The 19,200-nt window shown below is 39.4% G+C and overlaps 1 protein-coding gene across 1 annotated transcript; it reads left to right on the top strand.

The window, feature by feature from the left end:
* Positions 1-11,989: 11,989 nt before the first annotated feature.
* Positions 11,990-17,088, top strand: LOC116261831 (probable lysophospholipase BODYGUARD 1). Its single transcript, XM_031640715.2, has 4 exons — positions 11,990-12,853; positions 13,013-13,350; positions 14,214-14,413; positions 16,463-17,088. Exons 1-4 carry the CDS (start codon positions 12,247-12,249, stop codon positions 16,785-16,787), a joined length of 1,470 nt encoding a protein of 489 aa, XP_031496575.1. The 5' UTR covers positions 11,990-12,246; the 3' UTR covers positions 16,788-17,088.
* The last annotated feature ends 2,112 nt before the right edge of the window (positions 17,089-19,200 follow it).

Genomic DNA, 19,200 nt, shown 5'->3' on the forward strand with positions numbered 1-19,200 from the left:
TCTCCCCAACCTTGAGCTTGCCAATCGAACTAACAGTGAACAAATATGAATCTATGATCCTAGTTTTAGTTTCATTTTGTTGCTTAATGCTCTCTTGATTTCTCACTTGACATAGGCTACAGTAATCCGAAGTTAGTCTGTCGTATCTCGTCTTTCTGGCTAAGCATATGGAAGAGATCAATGATCTCTCACTGTAATTTTTTACAGACGACGAGTACATATAGTTGTGGCTTTGCCTCTAGTTCCGCGGTTAAGGTAAACACCAGACCCATGAGACCCAGTATTGAATTGGATACTTTGACCCTTCTGACATCACCATGCCCCCAGACAAATGGTGGCCCATTACAATGACCACCGTCCATTTTACTGGTAGATGGTCATGGCTGTGGGCATTCAGAATGGTCTACATTTTCAGAGGCTCCGCAATTTTGATGGAAGGAATGATGCTGGAGGCGTCAGATCTATCTAGCAATAATATGCAGGCTGGTTAGTAGATGAGAGGCTGCTATGTCAATACTGAATCCGACTTGAAGCGGATTTAAGTATTGTTTGTGGTCTTATGTTAAGGCAAGAGCTATCATCTGGCCACCAACTTAGACTAAAATTGGACCCTTAGAGAGCAACAACAGCTATAATTACACTGTATTTATTGAAACAAAATCAATGTGTATTCGGAATTCTAAGAAAACTTTTTTTTTTTTATCAACGGTCTTCTTACCATAATTAAAATGCCTGGGTGAGAGGTCGAAGCCTCCCTCCTTCCCTTTACCTCGGAGTTCAGAGCTGTGAATGGACTGAGTGAACGTACGGTTAATCTATTCAGCTCGATAGTATCCTCCGCCACCCTTTGTAGTTCAGAAAAGTAGTACCCACATGAATTGAATTGACGGTCGAACTCTCACCAACCTGTCAGTCCAACCAGTTTTGCTACACTCCTCAGTGCAACCAATCAATCATAAGGATCATTAGCCATTGAGGGATCTAGCTGGCTAATTCCATGAAACAGCACCTAGACATGGTGGCTCCAGCATTACCACCCGCCTCAGATGGTAGGTTTGGACTTGACGGATGACTAATATATATAGATTAGTTAATGCAATAATTGAGGAGAAAATCTTATGGGTATGTGGTATATATGTGGCATTAATAGCTGAACAACAGAGCCATATGGCTACGTCAAAGGAAAATGACAACTCCCCCGATGTCCATCCATCTTACCTAACCGAACCAGTTCTTAATTTCTATTTCAAAAGTTATCAGAGGTCACAGCCATTGACGATGGACAGTAATGGCTGACGAGGGAGCAGCGGCCCACAAGCCTGCAAGGTGATGGACATTGACAGGGGCACAAAAATGCTTGTGTCATCCTTTAAAATTTCCGTCAACATTTTGACTGAATCAGTTGGATGGTAACATCCCAAAACACATACTTGGATGCATTCTTCTTACCAAAGCATTAACATTTCATAAATACGCCTCAAAAATTCGGGAATCAACCTGTTAATCAATCCTCCAGCTAGCATGTCATACCTCCATAGCAACCTTCTCTAAGATCGTCAAAACTTGTGTGAATGTGATTTAGCTCCCAGGCCTGTGCTTTAGGGAAGATATTCAAGTTTGCATCGCCGAGAATCCAGCATGTATCGGGACAGTTTTAGTGAACTGATCAAATATCTTTGGCTCATGAGGAGCACTCTAACTTGTTTTTTGGAGGGAAACACACAATGAAGGGTCTTGAAGGACTTTTTGCCATGAACTGGATAGTTAAGTTTGTGAATGTCTTTAAGAAACTTCAAATACTTGGAAGATGGCACTTGGCAGGGTTAATTGATCCGCTAGTAGCGAAGATTAATCTGAATTTACCCACAAACACGCCTGAAGGTAGCAAGTTACACTAAAATAAATGCAAAACAATTCCTTGGCAAGCTTGCTGTAATCTTTATAGTTGTCAATAATGTCATTGAGCGCACCATATGCATTTGCATCTAGAAATAAGGACGTACGGGAGTCCCATTTCTCGGTTCAGCTCGTCTAACATCCCAATCAGCTTTTGAGTTTTGCCCCTGAACCAAGTCATTGGCAGGAGGGAATTACGCAACTTCATCGATTGAGTGCACGAATTACTGGTATGCAATCAAGGGGACCAACTCCAGCTACCACAAATTTAATTTCCTCCACCCATTTCACGTAGCCTCTAAATAAACAAATACTGGGAGAAAAAAGAGCAATCATAATCATAAATCTAGCAGAGGCCAACAATTTCATTGATCTGGGTGGCTAATGCTAGATTCTCAATTGTTAATTTCCTGAAATTCTTGAGCTGTGTAGCTATGCCGGTGAGCCGGTGAGCATGATATCCTGAACAACTGCAGGAGAGGCTCGCTGCCATTGGCACCGACCGACGGAGAAGGTTGCAGACCATTCAGAAATATCATTTGAACCAGTTATCATGGAGAAACTTGCGCTCTCAATCATCATGTTGCGGTCGTCTTCAACCATCAGTCTCGGCAACTGCTTCCTGGTTTCCATGAAGTTGTCCACTTGAGTTCCCAAAGAAATTAATTATACCCATCTGCTCATTCCTTGACAGTTAGCACGCGTTCGGTTAATCCCTATCATATTCATTAAGAAAGAACAAAAACGGGAATCAACCTGTCAATTGGTTAATTAGTTTCAAAGAGTCATGAGGATGCATGTTCAGAACTTCAGAGGTCTACGTTAATATATGGAGCTTGATTTTTTATATGAATTATACTCGTTATAGGCATCGAGAGCAATATCTTAAGGCCGCCCGACCGGCCGGTGATGCAGATTAGAGATTGATTAATTCATGGCGGCTTCTTCTGCATTAAAGAATAAGAATCACATATTTTAAGTAATTAAAATCATACAAAGAAGAGCCAGTACTTTCTTCTAGTATCCCAGACGCGTAGTTGACGCCTTGAGTGATTGCTTGCGCATGTGCTTCAGGCGACAAATATGGAGGAGCAAATGGCTTACCCCTACTGCTTGACCTAATGCACCATCACAGTTTCATTTGAGAGATTAAATAAGTACGTGATTTTGGAGAACCAATAATTTGACTGTGATTTTTCACATCTAATTTTCAGAATGTTTGCATGTCAAATTGTAGTGAAAGGCAGAAGAAACTTCAAAATAATCTTGGGTGCAGTTTTGTCAAACCTACCATGTCAGCTGGAATGGTCATGCCACCGATGAAGCTTCCACTAGGCTTCCCTCTAAATGCAGTGAAATCAATGCCATATCTGCCTTGGCTAGAGTCGACAAGTAGTTATTGTTTCCTGCATCCACCCCCTCCTCCTTTCCCCTTGCTCCCGGATCCAAGACTGCTCCAGGGCCTGAGGATGTATGAACGAAAACGAGGCATGATCAGGCTTAGTAGTAAAACTGCTGCAGCGGAGTTGTATAGAGATGTGATTGAAACAGACACGTCTGTGGGGCGATCCATAGTTCCTTCAAATTCAAGTGGGAAGTAGGTTAACATAATGTAATTTTATACAACTCAGATTAAAAAGACAAAAACAAAGAGATGCAACATGTAACAAGGTCAGAGTGCAGGGGATTTGCATGGCTTCTCGGGAGCAAGCAGTCATTAACTGTACATACAAGTTCATTTTTTTCACCAGAAAATGAATGCTTTCTTCTTCCTAATCTCTGAGAACACCCATCTCAGTTGAGATAGTGACAGATTCATTCATTTGGACGTGTCTCGATCGGGAGTACAGGTAGTAGTTGAGAGTTCATAGACCAGGTCCATGTTTTTTTACGTGTCGGTGATGGAGGCCTCTCCCTGTCACTTTGCAGAAAATTCAATCGATGACGATCCGAATGCTTAATCATGATAAAGAATAAAGGGCGTTTGCAGAGCTGATTCGTGCTGACCGCTCCTTCAAATAACACAAGCGGCGTTCAGAAAACGTGCCTTCTACTTCTCCGGTCTTGTCGGCAGCTCAGTTACAGGAGACTTACATATACGCCGAGAAATATGTGATCCAATGTAGGAAAAATCGGTTCAAACTTGTAATGAAAGCCTTTTAAAAATAATGTGTCTTTGTTTTAAATCGGCTTGCGTCAGCCTTCAAATGACTTAAAACATTTAAAACAATTTCCAATTTTTTTTTTTTGGTGAGTGGTTTATTTTCATTGATCCTAATAGTTCATATGTAGGGATATTAATATATCGGATTCAGACTGTTTTGAAAAAATCAGATATGAAAAAAGTTGTAATATCCAATTAAGAAATTAGATCAGATTCGGATTTAAGAAATGATGTTGATCTAATTCGGATTCTGATATACATAAATATTTAATAAGATTCAGATCAGATTTACTTTTAAATAAATATCCTACAACCAATGCTCTTATATTTTGAAATTTCGCCAAATTCAGTTCAAAATTCAGATTTGGATTAAGATATAAGTGTAAAAATTAGATTCATCGATTGTAAAATCAGATCTCAAATTGGATTCAGCTTCATATATGATTTTTTTTTTTATAGTTGAATCTGAATCCAATGAATACATCAATATCCAAAAAATCAAATGTGATCCATTGACAACCCTATTCACACAGCTTGTTTGCAACATTTTATGAACTAAGAGGGTAGCACACTTTTGCAACATTTTATGAACTAAGAGGGTAGGACACTGAATTGTGACAGTAACAACGAGTTTCATAACACATTCCCCTTTGTAATAATTTCTTTCCCCTTGTAATAATTTCTTTATTATTTTATTGGTATATATAGGCCAGTATGGGCCAACCCGACCTTTGAAAAGGCTTGATCAGTCGCTGCCTCATTGTGGGGAGGGCCCGTTACGCACTTATAGTAGATTCCATTGTTGAACACAGGAATTTTTGCAACCGGCATATGTAAAGCGCATTTATGCTCAAAATTTGTACACGGTTCAATCTATCCAATCAGGGTACATAAAGTATATATATATATATGTGTGTGTGTGTGAGAGAGAGAGAGAGATAACACCAACAGATGGCTCGGCAGCAATGCTCTGGCGGTTTTTTTTCATCTTTTTTTAACATTCATTTTAGGCACTGTTGGGAAACATACTCAATTCGGTCTTGATTGGGCAGGCATATAATAAATTCACCATATGATAAGGACATATCATCAAATGAAAGTCCAACCCGAACCTCAAAAATCAAAGTGAAAACTAACTCTTGACCAATTAAAGTGGTGGATAGGAAGACCTTGCAGATTCTTCTTGGCCGGCGTAGAAGGTGAAAGCCGGCCGGAACTTAAGAAAGGTATGATGCTGAAACTTTCAATTAACTGCTAATTTCACTATACGTTCCAACTTCTTTGGATCCAAGTAAGAACATCAGCAATGCGCCTATATATATTAGAAAATCATATGGAGATGTTTTGGAGTTTACTGAGGATCCTCTATATAATCTTTGTATGTTAGCAATGGAGTGACATAGATTACTGAAATCATTATTATTATTATTCTAAAAGGAATTATATATAGTTATTATATTATGTGATAGGCCCATGTTGCCCCAAAGGCACTGTCGCTCCTAACCCGTCGTGATCAATAATTGATATCCACAATTACAAGCTTTTGCTTTCGGGACACAGTGGTTAAAGAAAAACAATTAGTGAATTTAATAGTTGGGTATCAAGGATTATAATGCAGCTACTTGGGCGGCATGCATGTGGCTGGAGCAAAAAAAAGAATTAATGCAACATACCAATAAGCTGTTTGTTTCATGGAACTGATCTTTATTGATGAGCCTAGATGCTTCATAAATCACATAATCTCTTCCTAGTGAGAAAGACGATGTGAGGTGCATGAATTATTAAGTTATCGAGTCTTTCTTTTTGCAATAACCAAACTGAATTATTTTGCTCCTACAAGAGGGCTGCACTGGTTTGATACTCAACCACCATATTGAGCAGCGAGCACTCTACTCTTGCCATTATTGAAATAAATATGTTTGGTGAATGATTGTGTTTGGTTGGTGCCAAGAAAATTTGAAGTATAAGAATTCCTAGCGATGATGAGTTTAATGAGAAAGAACAGTTTTTCTATCTTAAATATAGTTCAGTAACTGATTAGGTACCATTTTTTTTTACATATCCCCGGCCGTAGTTTGTTCATGACGGGTTAAAGCAAGGGAAACCATCTTGCAGTGCTTAAATTTACGCAGTGTTGTTTACCTTCTGGAAATAAAGTTCAGCTGAAATGCTTTCCGAGCTTGCCACCAAAGTTTGATGTACTGTACATGATTTGGTTAAAGTGTACACGTTCATCTGGTTATACGCATAAAATGCATCTGTCTGTAAGGTCAGTGTAAATTAGATCTTGACAATTGGTAATCTAATTCTAAAATCCTTCACTAAAGTATGCATATTTTTTTCTTTTCTCCCTTAATTTTTAAGAATGATGTAGATTGATCGTGAGTTGTCAGATAAACTTGATTGAACATGAGGTGTCTAAAAAATGGATGACAAATTATAAATTTCGAGTTTTGTATGCTATTCTTCTCTAGCCAAACCCAACAACCAATATCTTCACTCTCCAGGTAACAATTTTCATGTACCTAAGGGTCATAGTGCAGCTGGTTGGAGGTTCTGTCATCAATTCGATCTTCATGGACATTATGTCCGGGTCAGTCAACTAAAAAATACACTACCAATTTGAAAGTACACCACCCCACTCCAGACCCTAATGCAACTCGATGCCCCTAGAGGTGAAGGAAGGAGAGGTTCCACTCTTACAGGCAATGGGATATTCCTCCCACTCACCCAAAAAAATGTGTATGTTCACTTAAGTTGCCTTTGTCCCAGTCCCGGTCTGCCTAAGAAAATGTAGAGAATTAAGGGTGACATGAAGGTTCTATGCTTAAGATGGTTCCTAAAAAAAAGATAATTAAATCTCTAGTGGGAACCCAAGTATTAATGGAAGACTAAAACCCACAATAAGTGATTAGACGATGGTAATAGAAATATAGTCTTTTGGAGTCTCTATCAAAAGTAGGCAACCGAAGGATAAGAATGAATTAAAAGCAGAAAATAGTTCCTTCATTTCTGATCAAGACAGACTCTCGAGACAACCACTTAATTCTGTTCACTCTACTGTTAATTCAATTTTAGTTAACATCAAATTAAGTGTTTCTTCTACAAAAATAAAATTTTAGTGAATGGTACACAGATTTTTAGTTATCGCAGGAGCGTGTTTGCATATGCTAGTACACAAAATTTTTCAACTCCATCCTTGTTAGTTGAGGTAACGCAGAAGAGGTAGCAACCTCATATCCCAGGCACCAGACTTACTTTCAGTGTTTGTTATTTTTGGAGTTACATTTCTATTATGCTTCAACTTACATGTCAATATTTAAAATTGACATCTCAAGAATTTGAAAAGAAACCCTCAAACTACCACCAGTTCTCACCCTCATCAATTGTGCCAATTCCCTAAGGACTACATCTCCATTAATAACTAGAAACAATTTATTATACAAGACCTAACAACCAAACCTTGCACTGTGCACCAGAAGGCATTTGGTAGCAGGAATGTTGCATTGGTTGGAGGGCATTCAAGTTTGTTTCAATTCACTTGAAAAAAATATATATACTTATAGAATAATGTGTTCTTCATGTTACCAAACGCCCCCTCAAGTATCTATCGAGTACCAAACAAGGCCTTGTGGTACAAAAGTTAAGGCTGAACGGTGGGCCGTGTACCTTGTCGGCCGTCAAGTAAATGACACATTCATGAGAGACTTTCTCGTCAAGAGCCGGCGCTCAAGTTAAAAATTCCTCCATATTGGCTGAGCCCACAATACTCAAGTCAGTCCGACTTTGGGCCAGGCCAGGTTCGATCTGTGGCTGTGCTACTGGAGCATTAGCTACCAGGCCAGCCGGCTGCCGCCCAACAGGCCAATCTCCATCCCTGACACAAGCAAAAAAAATCCGTCGGCGTCCAAAAGATGCCTGGTTTTCAGCACAACTTCGACATACGTAGGCCGCTGGAAATGTTACTGCTATTCAGTCCACAGTGAGATCTCATGTCTATCCTGCTGGTGTTCAGTTAACAGTAAGATCTCAAATCTATTTGCAGCACATGCACCCACAGCGCTGCACATGGAATAGGAGTATCATTAAAACAAACATGATATTCCTTAGGAAAAGATGACACAGAGAGCCAACAATATCCGATCGGAAACAGTAAGTTTGACATGATGCTTTAGAGGCATTAATAAGTGAACAGTCCTTCTTATGTACTACTCGTAGTAAAGGATATGTAATGCATGTCATTTTCATTTCTCGCAATATTTGTCACCAGCTTTCTCTTTTTCTGCGCAGATCATTTTTTCCGCTTTGTTTCGCGTGTGGCCTTTTCTATCCTTTTCATTGGGACGTGTTGGCTTTCGGCCATACCGTAACCCAGACTGATTCTTTGTTTTGAAATTTAACAAATGAAACTTTTCATTTAGGGATGAAACATGTCCGATTAAAGTTTATAAAGTTTAACTAGGGCCGAAATATCATTTTTTTAAACTTTTATATTATCATTTTTTAAAATTTTTATATAAAACAAATGAATTTTTTTAAAATTACATGCAATTTTTCTTAAAATATTTTTTTGAGATATTTTTAAATTACAAGCAGACCAGGCCCCAAACGGGCCCTATCTTGCTCTGCCCCTGCTGTTATCCTAGTGTTCCATTCATTCCTTGACGTTTCGCTAATATTTTATTAAGAATACAGCATTCAGTCCACCGTTTACATGAAACAACCTATGAGCATCTATTTTGCTTTAGTGGGAGGAATAGAAACAACATTACTTGACTACAAAAACACTAATAAAGGGTTCCATGAATCTGTTGTAAAGATGGGGTATAGAATACTAGAATATAATATTCCACGAATATTCCTTGTACCACTGTGTTAGTGTTTCTATCAACTACAGGCCACTTAGTAGTTGTTTAGCAGCAAAAACACTATGTGATTGCGAATTTATCTTAAGGGTTAGAACAAATTCATGACACATTAGTTCTAGTGTTACATGAATCTACCTCAATGATGAAATACTTACATAACATTTCGACTGTCAAAGCGCCAAATGATCCCTTATAAATGTGAATGAATTGAATTCATCACACACGCTAAAAAAAAAAATGCTTACTAAAAAAGGTTAGCCTTAGTATGTCATTTTGCAACCAAAAATAAATCTGAGCCTCCTTGACGGACAAAATTGCACCCGATTAGTATGTCATTATGTTAACCGCATCCAAATCCAAGTTTGGAAAACAAAATCTGAATCCAATTAAGTCAAATTCAGGAAGAAGCTGGATCCGACCCAAATTGAAAGGGGAACATAATAAGGATGAAATAAACGCAAGCAACCTAACAGTCACCTCAAGGATTTAATGTGAAGAAGGAGAAAAGAGGAGGACCTGTCCCGTCAGGCGTAGAGGTCGCTGTCCCATGTTCGGTGCACAGGGTGGGCTGCGATCAGATCTAACCAAACCCGAGATTGCAAACGCGAAAGAAGGGATCAAAGGAAGTTAATAAGCGTGTTTGAAGGGCACTTCCTCAAAAGGTGGGGGTCATGTGCCCGCGGCAGCAGCACATTCATAACACCACACCGGAGACCGCAGAACACTGGTGACCGGTCCCACCCTCTTTCAATCCTCATAACTTACAGGCCACGTCGGGGGACAAATTCTTTAAGATCGAACCGCATTGTCATATGCTAAGAACCAGCTTTCCAAAGATGTAGATATTTGATGTAAGATATGTATTTGAAACTAATTAATCTAAATTTGAATGTGAATCCATATCTGATTAGAAGTTATTTCTTAAATCCTGATCTGATTTTGTAATTGTAATTGGATGTTTTTCTTTTCATATTAGGCTTTTTTTGAAGCTGTTTGATTGGATATATGAACGGAATCTGTACTTCAGATCCATGTTTTTTTTTTTTCTCTAGAATGGTTTTTGTAATGTCAAATATATTGGTGTGTTTGTATGTGTGTGTTTGTGTACGCGCATGTGATATGTGATGATGCTAGTTTTCATATATTTTGGAGGGTTTTTTGGAAAAACAAAGTGACCTACATGTTTAAAATGTATCAATTGATATATAAAGTCCATGGTAAAAAGGAAATTAGACGTTTACATGTAAAATTTTGCCAAATTAGTGATTATCTTTTATGTACTTAGAAGAATTTCAATATATGTGAATTAAATGGAAATAGTTATCCTCCTTGAAACAACGGTTATGGTTGGTTACGTTTTATATGTAAAAGAATTAAATGAATCCGCTTTTTTTTTTATTGTCAGGCCCTTAAATACCAGATGGGTTGTCGGGATTCGATCAGAGTACGAATTAGTTAGGTTTCTTTATCGTCGAAAAGCATGACTAAGCATGCTGGAATTTCGATTCTGGAAAGATGTGAGTGAAAATTGTTCAAAAATAATGAATGTGGTAAAATCAATTCCAAGAAATAGATGCATCTGTCTCTCCATCTATCAATCAATCTACCTACATATCTACACACTTCCTCAAGTCTGATAAATCTTTTTCTTGTGCCTTTTTTATTGATTCCATCTTAGAGATGCCATCTTAAAGGTTGGTTTAGTTGATATTAACTTTTGAATCAGCAGAATTAAGTAGTTGACCATGACGACTTCGTTTGCAAATTCAATAAGCAATAATTGAGAATACATTTTGTAGATCAAAACAACCAAGTTTTTGGTCAATAACAAAACCAGAAAACGATTTGTAGGTTTTTATAATCATGTTTAACATGCATGTCTGTTTGCGTCGAGCATGAGTGCCACCGTCTCTTGTTGTTAGGGTTCCAACACGAGTCGAGTGCAGCTCGACTTGGCTCAAAAAACTTGAGTTCTATCTCGGCCCAAACGGAAGTAGAGTTTCATATAGCAAGTTTGAGCTCGATTCGTTTAACTAGTTTCTGTAACTGTTTTGATGCAACTCATTTAACTATTCCCTTATTATATTTCAGCATCCTTTATATAGTTGAGTTGAAATGAGTTGAGTTTTTATAACTCAAGCTCATAGACGTTTAACATTTGAAACATGCATTCAAGTCGGGTTTTGACGAGCGAATTGGAGTCGAACTCAAATTAGCTTGCAATCGTTCTATAGCCTTGTTGTAATACACGAACCGATGATACAACTTGGAGACACTAAACTTAATCCAAGCATTTCAATCATATTTTAACATCTTTATCATATATATATATATTAATGTTGAACAGTCATGGCGGTTTCCTCTCCTTAATGGCGGCGCGCCCTTTTAAGACCGAGTCTCTCGCCTGAGGAAAAGAAGAATAAAATCTGGGAGTAACCCTCGACTACCACACCCCCAATCAGGAAGCCTAACAGCGCGGGAAAGTTTTATATGCAGAGTGGCAGAATTGAGGCTTAATTAAGCTTCGCCATAACACCATTTCCGAGCCACCTTTCCCTTTAAAAATCGTCCTGTCATCCACTTTCTTACATTTTAAAACGACTCCTGAACATATTAGACGCCTTATTTACTGCAATCCACCTATCAGGTTGAACTCAACATTTCCGTCTTCATTACCTGCACAACCATATGTCGCTACCAACACATACCATGACGAGTGTACACGAATTTAATAGCAGTTAAGTTTTCAGAAACAAATATATCAAACATGCCTTGCTCATCCAGTAAATGAACATACTCACTACCAATATATTCAGTTGGAGTGCATTCTATTCGAGTTTACATGAAGGTATATATATATATATATACATATATATATATATGTATATAATGCGGAGAAACATGACACGCATTAGATTAAGGTAGGGAAGAGAGATTGTTAGGGATGGTGGGTTCAACCACCACCTACTTTTCATCTACGGCCAGCACAAGACTTAATGAACAATGAATTCTTACTTCTGCTATTGTTAGTACTTGCTGAGGGCTTCCTAGCTGCACCCCATTTTTCACCCGCCTTTTCTTGTAGCTCCACCTCACTTTCTCTCTCTCTCTCACACACACACACACACGCAAATCTGAAGTTTCGTGTTGATGGTGGGAACTCACCTCTCGTCTCTTCTCCTACAAACCATATAACCAGGGCCCATTAAAAATGGTTAAAGGGCGCTGCTGCATAGTATGAGAGGCGTCATTCTCGTTCTTTAAAGGTCTTAAGGAGCAGAATCTAGAGAAGATCGAGACCAGAGGGAGGGAGGGAGTATGGAGGCGACAATGGCGATCGGTGAGAAGAATGTGGGAGTGGTCTTTGTCATCGCCATGAGAGTGTTCCTCGACGTGCTGAGCTTCTTCGTCTTCTGCCTCCTCGATCTCCTTGACGCCATACTCTGCTACCTCTTCAAGGTCATCGACTTCCTGGTGGAGCACGAGTGGCGGCCCTGCTACTGCTCCTCCGGCCAGGACGCCATCGTCAGCAGCGGCAAGATCTTGGTGTCCGAGCAGGGCCGGTCTAAGATTGTCTGCCTCTGCGCCAGCGAGCTCCGGCTGGAGGACATCTCCGAGACGCTCTATTCGCGAACGTCGATGGTGTCGGAGATCAAGAGATCGACTGCAGCGAGAGTCATGGATCTCAAGGGGATGGCCAAGGACGGCTCGAACATGGTCACGGCGCAGGAGACGCACCGGAGTGGTGCGGTCAGGACGGCCTACCGCATCAACTCCACCATTGTCGAGATGCTTCAGGCCGGGAAGTTTGGCCGTCAAATGGCTCATCCCGTCCCCCGGTGGTCCGACTGCTCCTGCCACAAGTGCGTCTCCTGGTGCACCTCTCCCAAGGAAGCCCTCTATGTTCGTGCCGACGGGCTCAGAGGTGAGCTTCCAATGGCAAAGCTCGTATATCTCAATGCCCCGCTACTCATTAAATATACATACGCATTTATAAACTATTTATATCCCCGTTGCAGTGTTAACGGCGACTGTAACTTTTCTTTCATCTGATCATCTCCTGCTGAATTCTTTCCAATTGTAGAGCCGAAGAACAAGGAGTTCACGGACGTCCTTTTCATCCACGGCTTCGTCTCCTCGTCGGTCTTTTGGACGGAGACTCTCTTCCCCAACTTTTCCGACGACGTCAAGTCGAAGTACAGGCTGCTCGCCATCGATCTCATGGGGTTCGGCCGGAGCCCCAAGCCGAGCGACTCGCTCTATACTCTGAGCGAGCACATTGACATGATCGAGCGGTCCGTGCTGGACGCCTACAGGGTCAAGTCGTTCCACATTGTGGCGCACTCGCTTGGCTGCATCTTAGCCATCGCCCTCGCAGTCAAGTACCCCAACGCCGTCAAATCCCTCACCTTGCTCTCCCCGGTACGAACTCCAACCTTGAGATACGTCACTCCCTTGTCTAAACTCATTGATCTCTATGTAGCGTTCTAACATTGTAACTTTATATATATTTTGCAATCTTCATTTGGTCCATCATGATTTCTTTGAACTTAAAATCTTTTAGTAGAAACCTCATTTTTAAGTGAGCAAGAACCTATCACTTACTAAGAAGCTCGAAAGCCCCTTCATTTCTTTTACCTCCAGGGTTATAAGTCATTTCTTTTACCTCCAGGGTTCTAGGCTGCGTTGGGTTTTGTGCTGCGCCCACATCATTAAGTATGTGGTGTATATTTTAACTTAGTTATCGTACCTCACTAAATTAAAGATTTGTTTCTTCACATGTCGCTAGCCTTGACCAGCTACTCTATGCTTCATATTAAAACTTAAGTTTAACATAAAATTTAGGTCAATTTACATGCTTAATTTGCACAGTTCACACAAATATGGGCATCTTTTGCCCCCAAAAGAGTCGCCATATTTTGCCAAACAAAGACTCCAAGAAGAAAATAGTAAAGTTTTTTTTTTGGTTCCTGCTTTTCTTATAAAAAATGATTTCTTATGTATTTCAAAATTTTCTCTGGCGTATTTTAACATTGTAGTAACTACTTTTGTCAAAGTTCCTAGCTGTAAGATAAATAATGGACAAGTCACGTTTCTGTTTTTCATTATTTGTAATATTTTTTCTGCAAATTTTCGAAGTTTTCCTACCTAACACTACCTCCTCATAAAATTCTGACGACAGTATTTCTAACATTATTCGACTTGCACAGTCCTTCCTTCTAATCTTTGTTTGGGTTCTACATGTGCACGCAAAATGTTTGATGTTATTCCCTTTCTACGCGCAGCCATACTTTCCGGTGCCCAAAGGGGAGCAGGGCAGCCAGTACGTGCTCCGGCAAGTGGCGCCGAGACGCGTGTGGCCGCCGATGGCGTTCGGGGCGTCGGTGGGGTCCTGGTATGAGCACATCAGCAGGTTATGGTGCCTGATGGTCAGCAGGAACCACCGCCTCTGGGACTTCATCGCAAGGCAGGTCACCAGAAATAGGTAAATTATCCCAACATATATCATGCCCTTAATTTCTTCTCCTTCTTTCTGCTCCAACACGACATGAAAGGCTTTCTCCTCCAAATCGTATACTTCCTCATCATTCGACCTTTTTAATCTGAAAACGAATCTGATGACAAAAATCAGAACGAATAAAAATTTTCTAAGATTGGTCGCTGGCTTTCTTCTATCGTTTGTTGGACAACTCGCTCTATCTATACACATATCTATGCACATATGGCAACAGAGATATTAAAGAATAATGAAGGAAGAATTAGAATAAGGCATGGTTATACATAATTCAGCAAGTTGACCCGATGAGCATATCTATGTGGTTGTTTAATAGAAAGCAACATCTGTTGCCTATAAAAGCTATACCCACTTGAAGAACGTGAAGAGATTGTTATTGTTGACTTCTAATTTGTTTAAAAAAGTCCATATATGTGTAAATATTATTCTAATCAATGCATCTACTTTGGTTCGATTAATTTCACTCCTCTTACCATTGATAATTTGGATTTCGTCAGATCTCCTCCACTAAACAAAAAAAAAAAAACCATCCAGCCTCTTTTTTTATGTACATGTCTCAAAAAATTGAGATCCGGACACTATTAATTTGAAAGGGTCCTAAATTAATGCCACTTGAAAGGCTGTCTATATATATATATATATAGACAGATAGATTTCTAGTTGGAGGAAAATTGGCAATTGCTGATGAAGTTCTCAAGGACGTTGGAAAATTTTTATTTTTCATAACTTTCTTGCTCTTTGAAGATTCTTTGGCGTCCTGTGGCCAAAGTTGTTGGGACGGGAAGCTTTTCTTGTTTTAGCTGTACCAACTTTATCTTCCTTTTGAAGGCCTTCAGCGCCACCTCATGATTTCTTACCGTAATCATCTTTATATGTTTATCGGCCGCCGTTTATATCAGGAGACGTCGCAATAGGAAAAGACTAGGACTAATCGAAACGAAAATACAAAAACTACCAATGACAGACGGGATATTAAAAGTTTTCAGTACTGCTTTTACTTAGGTTGCTTTACCCGCTGTAATTTCTTCCTTTTGGTTTACTTTTCATAGAAGCTTCTTGTAGCGAAATTTCTTCTCATAGCAAATATTTCTCTGTTTCAAACCTACCATGATCACCCGTGAACTGTACGAAAAGAGATGTATTGGTGAAGAAAGCTTATAATCCACATGCATGAAATACTGAACTAAAACAGAAGTTTCGTCCAACTGGAGCGAAACAACCACCTGCAGATGACTATCTCTTTGGTCTAGTTCATATTCTCTCTCTCTCTCTCTCAGTTTTATATATATATATATAAATGCAGAGAGAGAGAGAGAGAGAGAGAGAGAGAGCTCTTTAATACTACGGCTACATTTGTTTAACAATTGCTTCATGCAACTAGACCAAATGAAAAGGAAATGTACAGCAGAAGACTGACATTGTAGCCAAGTCATACAGTCTCTCTCTCTCTCTCTCTCTTAAACATCAATCTCACTGTAACATTTACCATGCTGCAACAGTAAAAATACTTCCATCCAATCAGATATAATGAGTAGGAAACAACTAAGATATGTATTTATGTGTAATTATATGCTGGAAACCCATTAGTCCACACTCCTATACATATCAACATACAACCTATATATGTTTACTTAGTTATCATTTGTGATAGATACTCGTAACATTTTATTTATGTCTTTCTAAAGAAGTAAGTGCAAAGGGCATGACAACATGAAGGTAAAAAATTGAATCTTCTTTTGGTCTGTACATTTGATCGAAAGCATCTGGTCTTACAAGGACTGGGAATTCTTTTTCCATATTGGAGTGGGTCGCGCATTTAAGGCCTCGAGTTCAACAAACAGAAAAAACACCATGAGATTTAAAATCCGCAGGGGTGTGGCCCAGCCCACTCTGCATCCTGCAACAGTACTTTTGTCAAGTCAAGCTTCATGCTCCACTGCCAAGCTATCAACATGAAACTGACCGAAAAATAATTTCTGGATTTTTTGTCTCTTCTTCTTTGCCGGGCGGAACCCACAGGTTGAGGACGTACATGGTGGAGGGATTCTTCTGTCACACCCACCACGCCGCCTGGCACACCCTCCACAACATCATCTACGGCGCTGCCAACAAGATGGACGGCTACCTGGAGCGGTTGGCGAAGCTGGACCGCTGCCCCGTCACGGTGCTCCACGGTACCGACGACGAGGTGCTGCCGCTGGACTGCAGCTACGCCTTCAAATCGAAGGTCCCCACGGCCCAGCTGAAGGTCATCGAGAACAAGGACCACCTCACCATCGTCATCGGCCGGCAGAAGGCCTTCGCCAGAGAGCTCGAACAGATCTGGGCAACCACTGCCCACTGATCCCCATCTTCTGCAAGAATAGCTAGGCATGGAAATTACAGAGCTTCTGTTCTTGTTATTGTGTGCATGATGTGTGTAAGAGAGAGAGAGTGATAAAGAGAGAGAGAGAGTGATAAAGAGAGAGAGAGAGAGTAGAAGAAAGAAGGGGAGAAGGAAGCGGCTGCATGTATAAGCGTCGCACCCTGAAAGAGTCTGAACAGACTTTCAAAACAAAGGTATAATTTTATTCTTCATCGTTCTTTAAAGTTAATCGTGTTGTTACGGTCTTATGTGAACTGGGTACCAATCTCTCTCTCTTTGGATGCTACAAGTATTTTGTACTTAAAATCAATTCGTATATAAAATACATGGTAAAGTTAAATATTTTTAAAGAGCTTAAGCATTTAGCTTTGAGATCTAATGATCCGATCGATTTAAACAGAAGACTCTCTTGATTAAGACAAAATCAAGCAATAATTAACACGGTTAAAGCCGCCGGCATTACCACCGTTGGCGGAAATTCCGTCGCCATTATTTCCGTCGCGAAGAGATCTGATCTTTTCCCCTGAATCCAAACCATTATCTTAGTGGTTTTGCGTCGATCGACCAACCAGAGGTCTTTTGGCTTCTCTTCTTAATGGGAGGATCCAGATTCTTCCTGACTTTCTGGAAGGCACTTGGCGCGGATCCTGTGGATGAGGATGTGAAGGCCATGAACGACTGGTCTCGAACAGATCGCTCCAACTTGGGAGGGCCATTCATGGCATTAAATTTGCGGGGGTTGGACGTCACGTTGATCTCTGCAGGATGTGTCCGGGAATTGAAGTCGTTGTTAGGAAATGTGATGGCAGGAACACTTAAATGAGGCGCGGGATGGTAATTGAAGGAAGGCAGCTCAAGTTGGAAAGCCTGCGCTCTGTTCTGTTCACGGCCCCACGAGAAACTGCTTTCATGGTGCTTCGATCAAGTGCTTGAGCATCGCCAACTTCAAGTCACCACCGTCGCCGCCCGTCAAAGAGTCGAAACAATCCGAATCCTTTGGGCATTTTCATTCGCAACAGCGAAAATTTGCGAACGGCTCAGAATCTGCAACGCTGGTTGAATCTACCAACGAGGTTAAAAACGTCATCAATGGGTGCATTCATAGCTAAAAAAACTGTAGTCAATCAATTGTCGTTGGAAAGACATTATCTGTGATGATTTTTAACATCATAAAATATAAATCATTATATATATATATATATATATATATATATATATATATATATATATATATAGATATATATATATGGACAGAGAGAGAGAAAAAGAGAAAGAGTGAGAAAAAAATTAAAATCAACCAGCTACTTTTATGGTCGGATAGTTATTTTGTAATCTACATCGCTAAAACCATGTCACAAAATGTATTTACAGAAACTAATTATATGGCCATGGTTTTTAGTGACAGAATGCATTTTTTTGTGATGGTTTTAAGCGACAAAAATTTAAAAAAATAACCATTAAGCTACAGAGGTAGATGATTGTTTTCAATATATTTATTTGTAGTTGGTAAATATCACACTACTACTTTGATAAAATATAAAAACTAAACCCACTAAATTTGATTATCATATTAAAAGAAATTTGGTTAGAAACATATAGTAAGTTAGTCATTTTTAAAATTTTAATAATATTTTTTAATAACAAAAAAATCTTATATAACATTGAAATTTTATAGTAAAGAGTTTAATTTTTTATAAAAAAAACTTAAACTAAAGTAGGATTTATTTTAAATTAGTGTTTAGAGGTTCACACTTTATTTAAAATACTTTTTAATTAACACAGATTTAAGAGGTTTAGTTTTTGTCCCTTATCCAGATCAGATCGGATCTGATCTGATATTTACCAATATGTAGGGGGTGACCTTGGGTTTGATATTCTTCACAAGGAAGCCCTTTTCCTCTCCAATTAATATAAGTTCTCGCCAAGTGTCGGGAGTTGGGGCCTTGGTGCTATTAATGCAGACCATTTATTAATTTCTCTTGATAGACTTAGTTCGGGCATTGGTGCTACTCGTTACTCACTCAAAACTATATCGATGCTGACGAAGAAGCTCAGTGCAAACAACAAAATGTCATCCGCATTCAAAGTGGATGAGATAAGAGGACGCTTGTGATCAATATTGGATAGAAAAATTTCTCTTCTATTATTTATTTGGTGTAAGCCTGCGCATCGGGTGCCAGGTGGCCCGGCCCGATAATGAGTAGGGTCTAGGTCAGTCCAACATCCAAAACTCCAGCCTGGCCTGGCCCAACTCGAAAAACCTGAACTCGAGTTCAGTCTGATTAAACTTAAAAATATATTAAAAATTTATATAAATATAATTAATCATAATAAAATATTATAAATATATATAAAAATTAATAATTTTTTTTAAAAAACTCATTATCGGGCT

Source organism: Nymphaea colorata, chromosome 10, assembly GCF_008831285.2.
Source record: "Nymphaea colorata isolate Beijing-Zhang1983 chromosome 10, ASM883128v2, whole genome shotgun sequence".
Lineage (NCBI taxonomy): Eukaryota > Viridiplantae > Streptophyta > Magnoliopsida > Nymphaeales > Nymphaeaceae > Nymphaea > Nymphaea colorata.

Coding starts and splice junctions, on each gene's coding strand:
- LOC116261831 (XM_031640715.2), top strand. CDS start 12,247: ATGGAGGCGACAATGGCGATCGGTGAGAAGAATGTGGGAGTGGTCTTT. Junction 13,351..14,213: donor CCCTCACCTTGCTCTCCCCG/GTACGAACTCCA, acceptor TTCTACGCGCAG/CCATACTTTCCGGTGCCCAA. Junction 14,414..16,462: donor AGGCAGGTCACCAGAAATAG/GTAAATTATCCC, acceptor CGGAACCCACAG/GTTGAGGACGTACATGGTGG.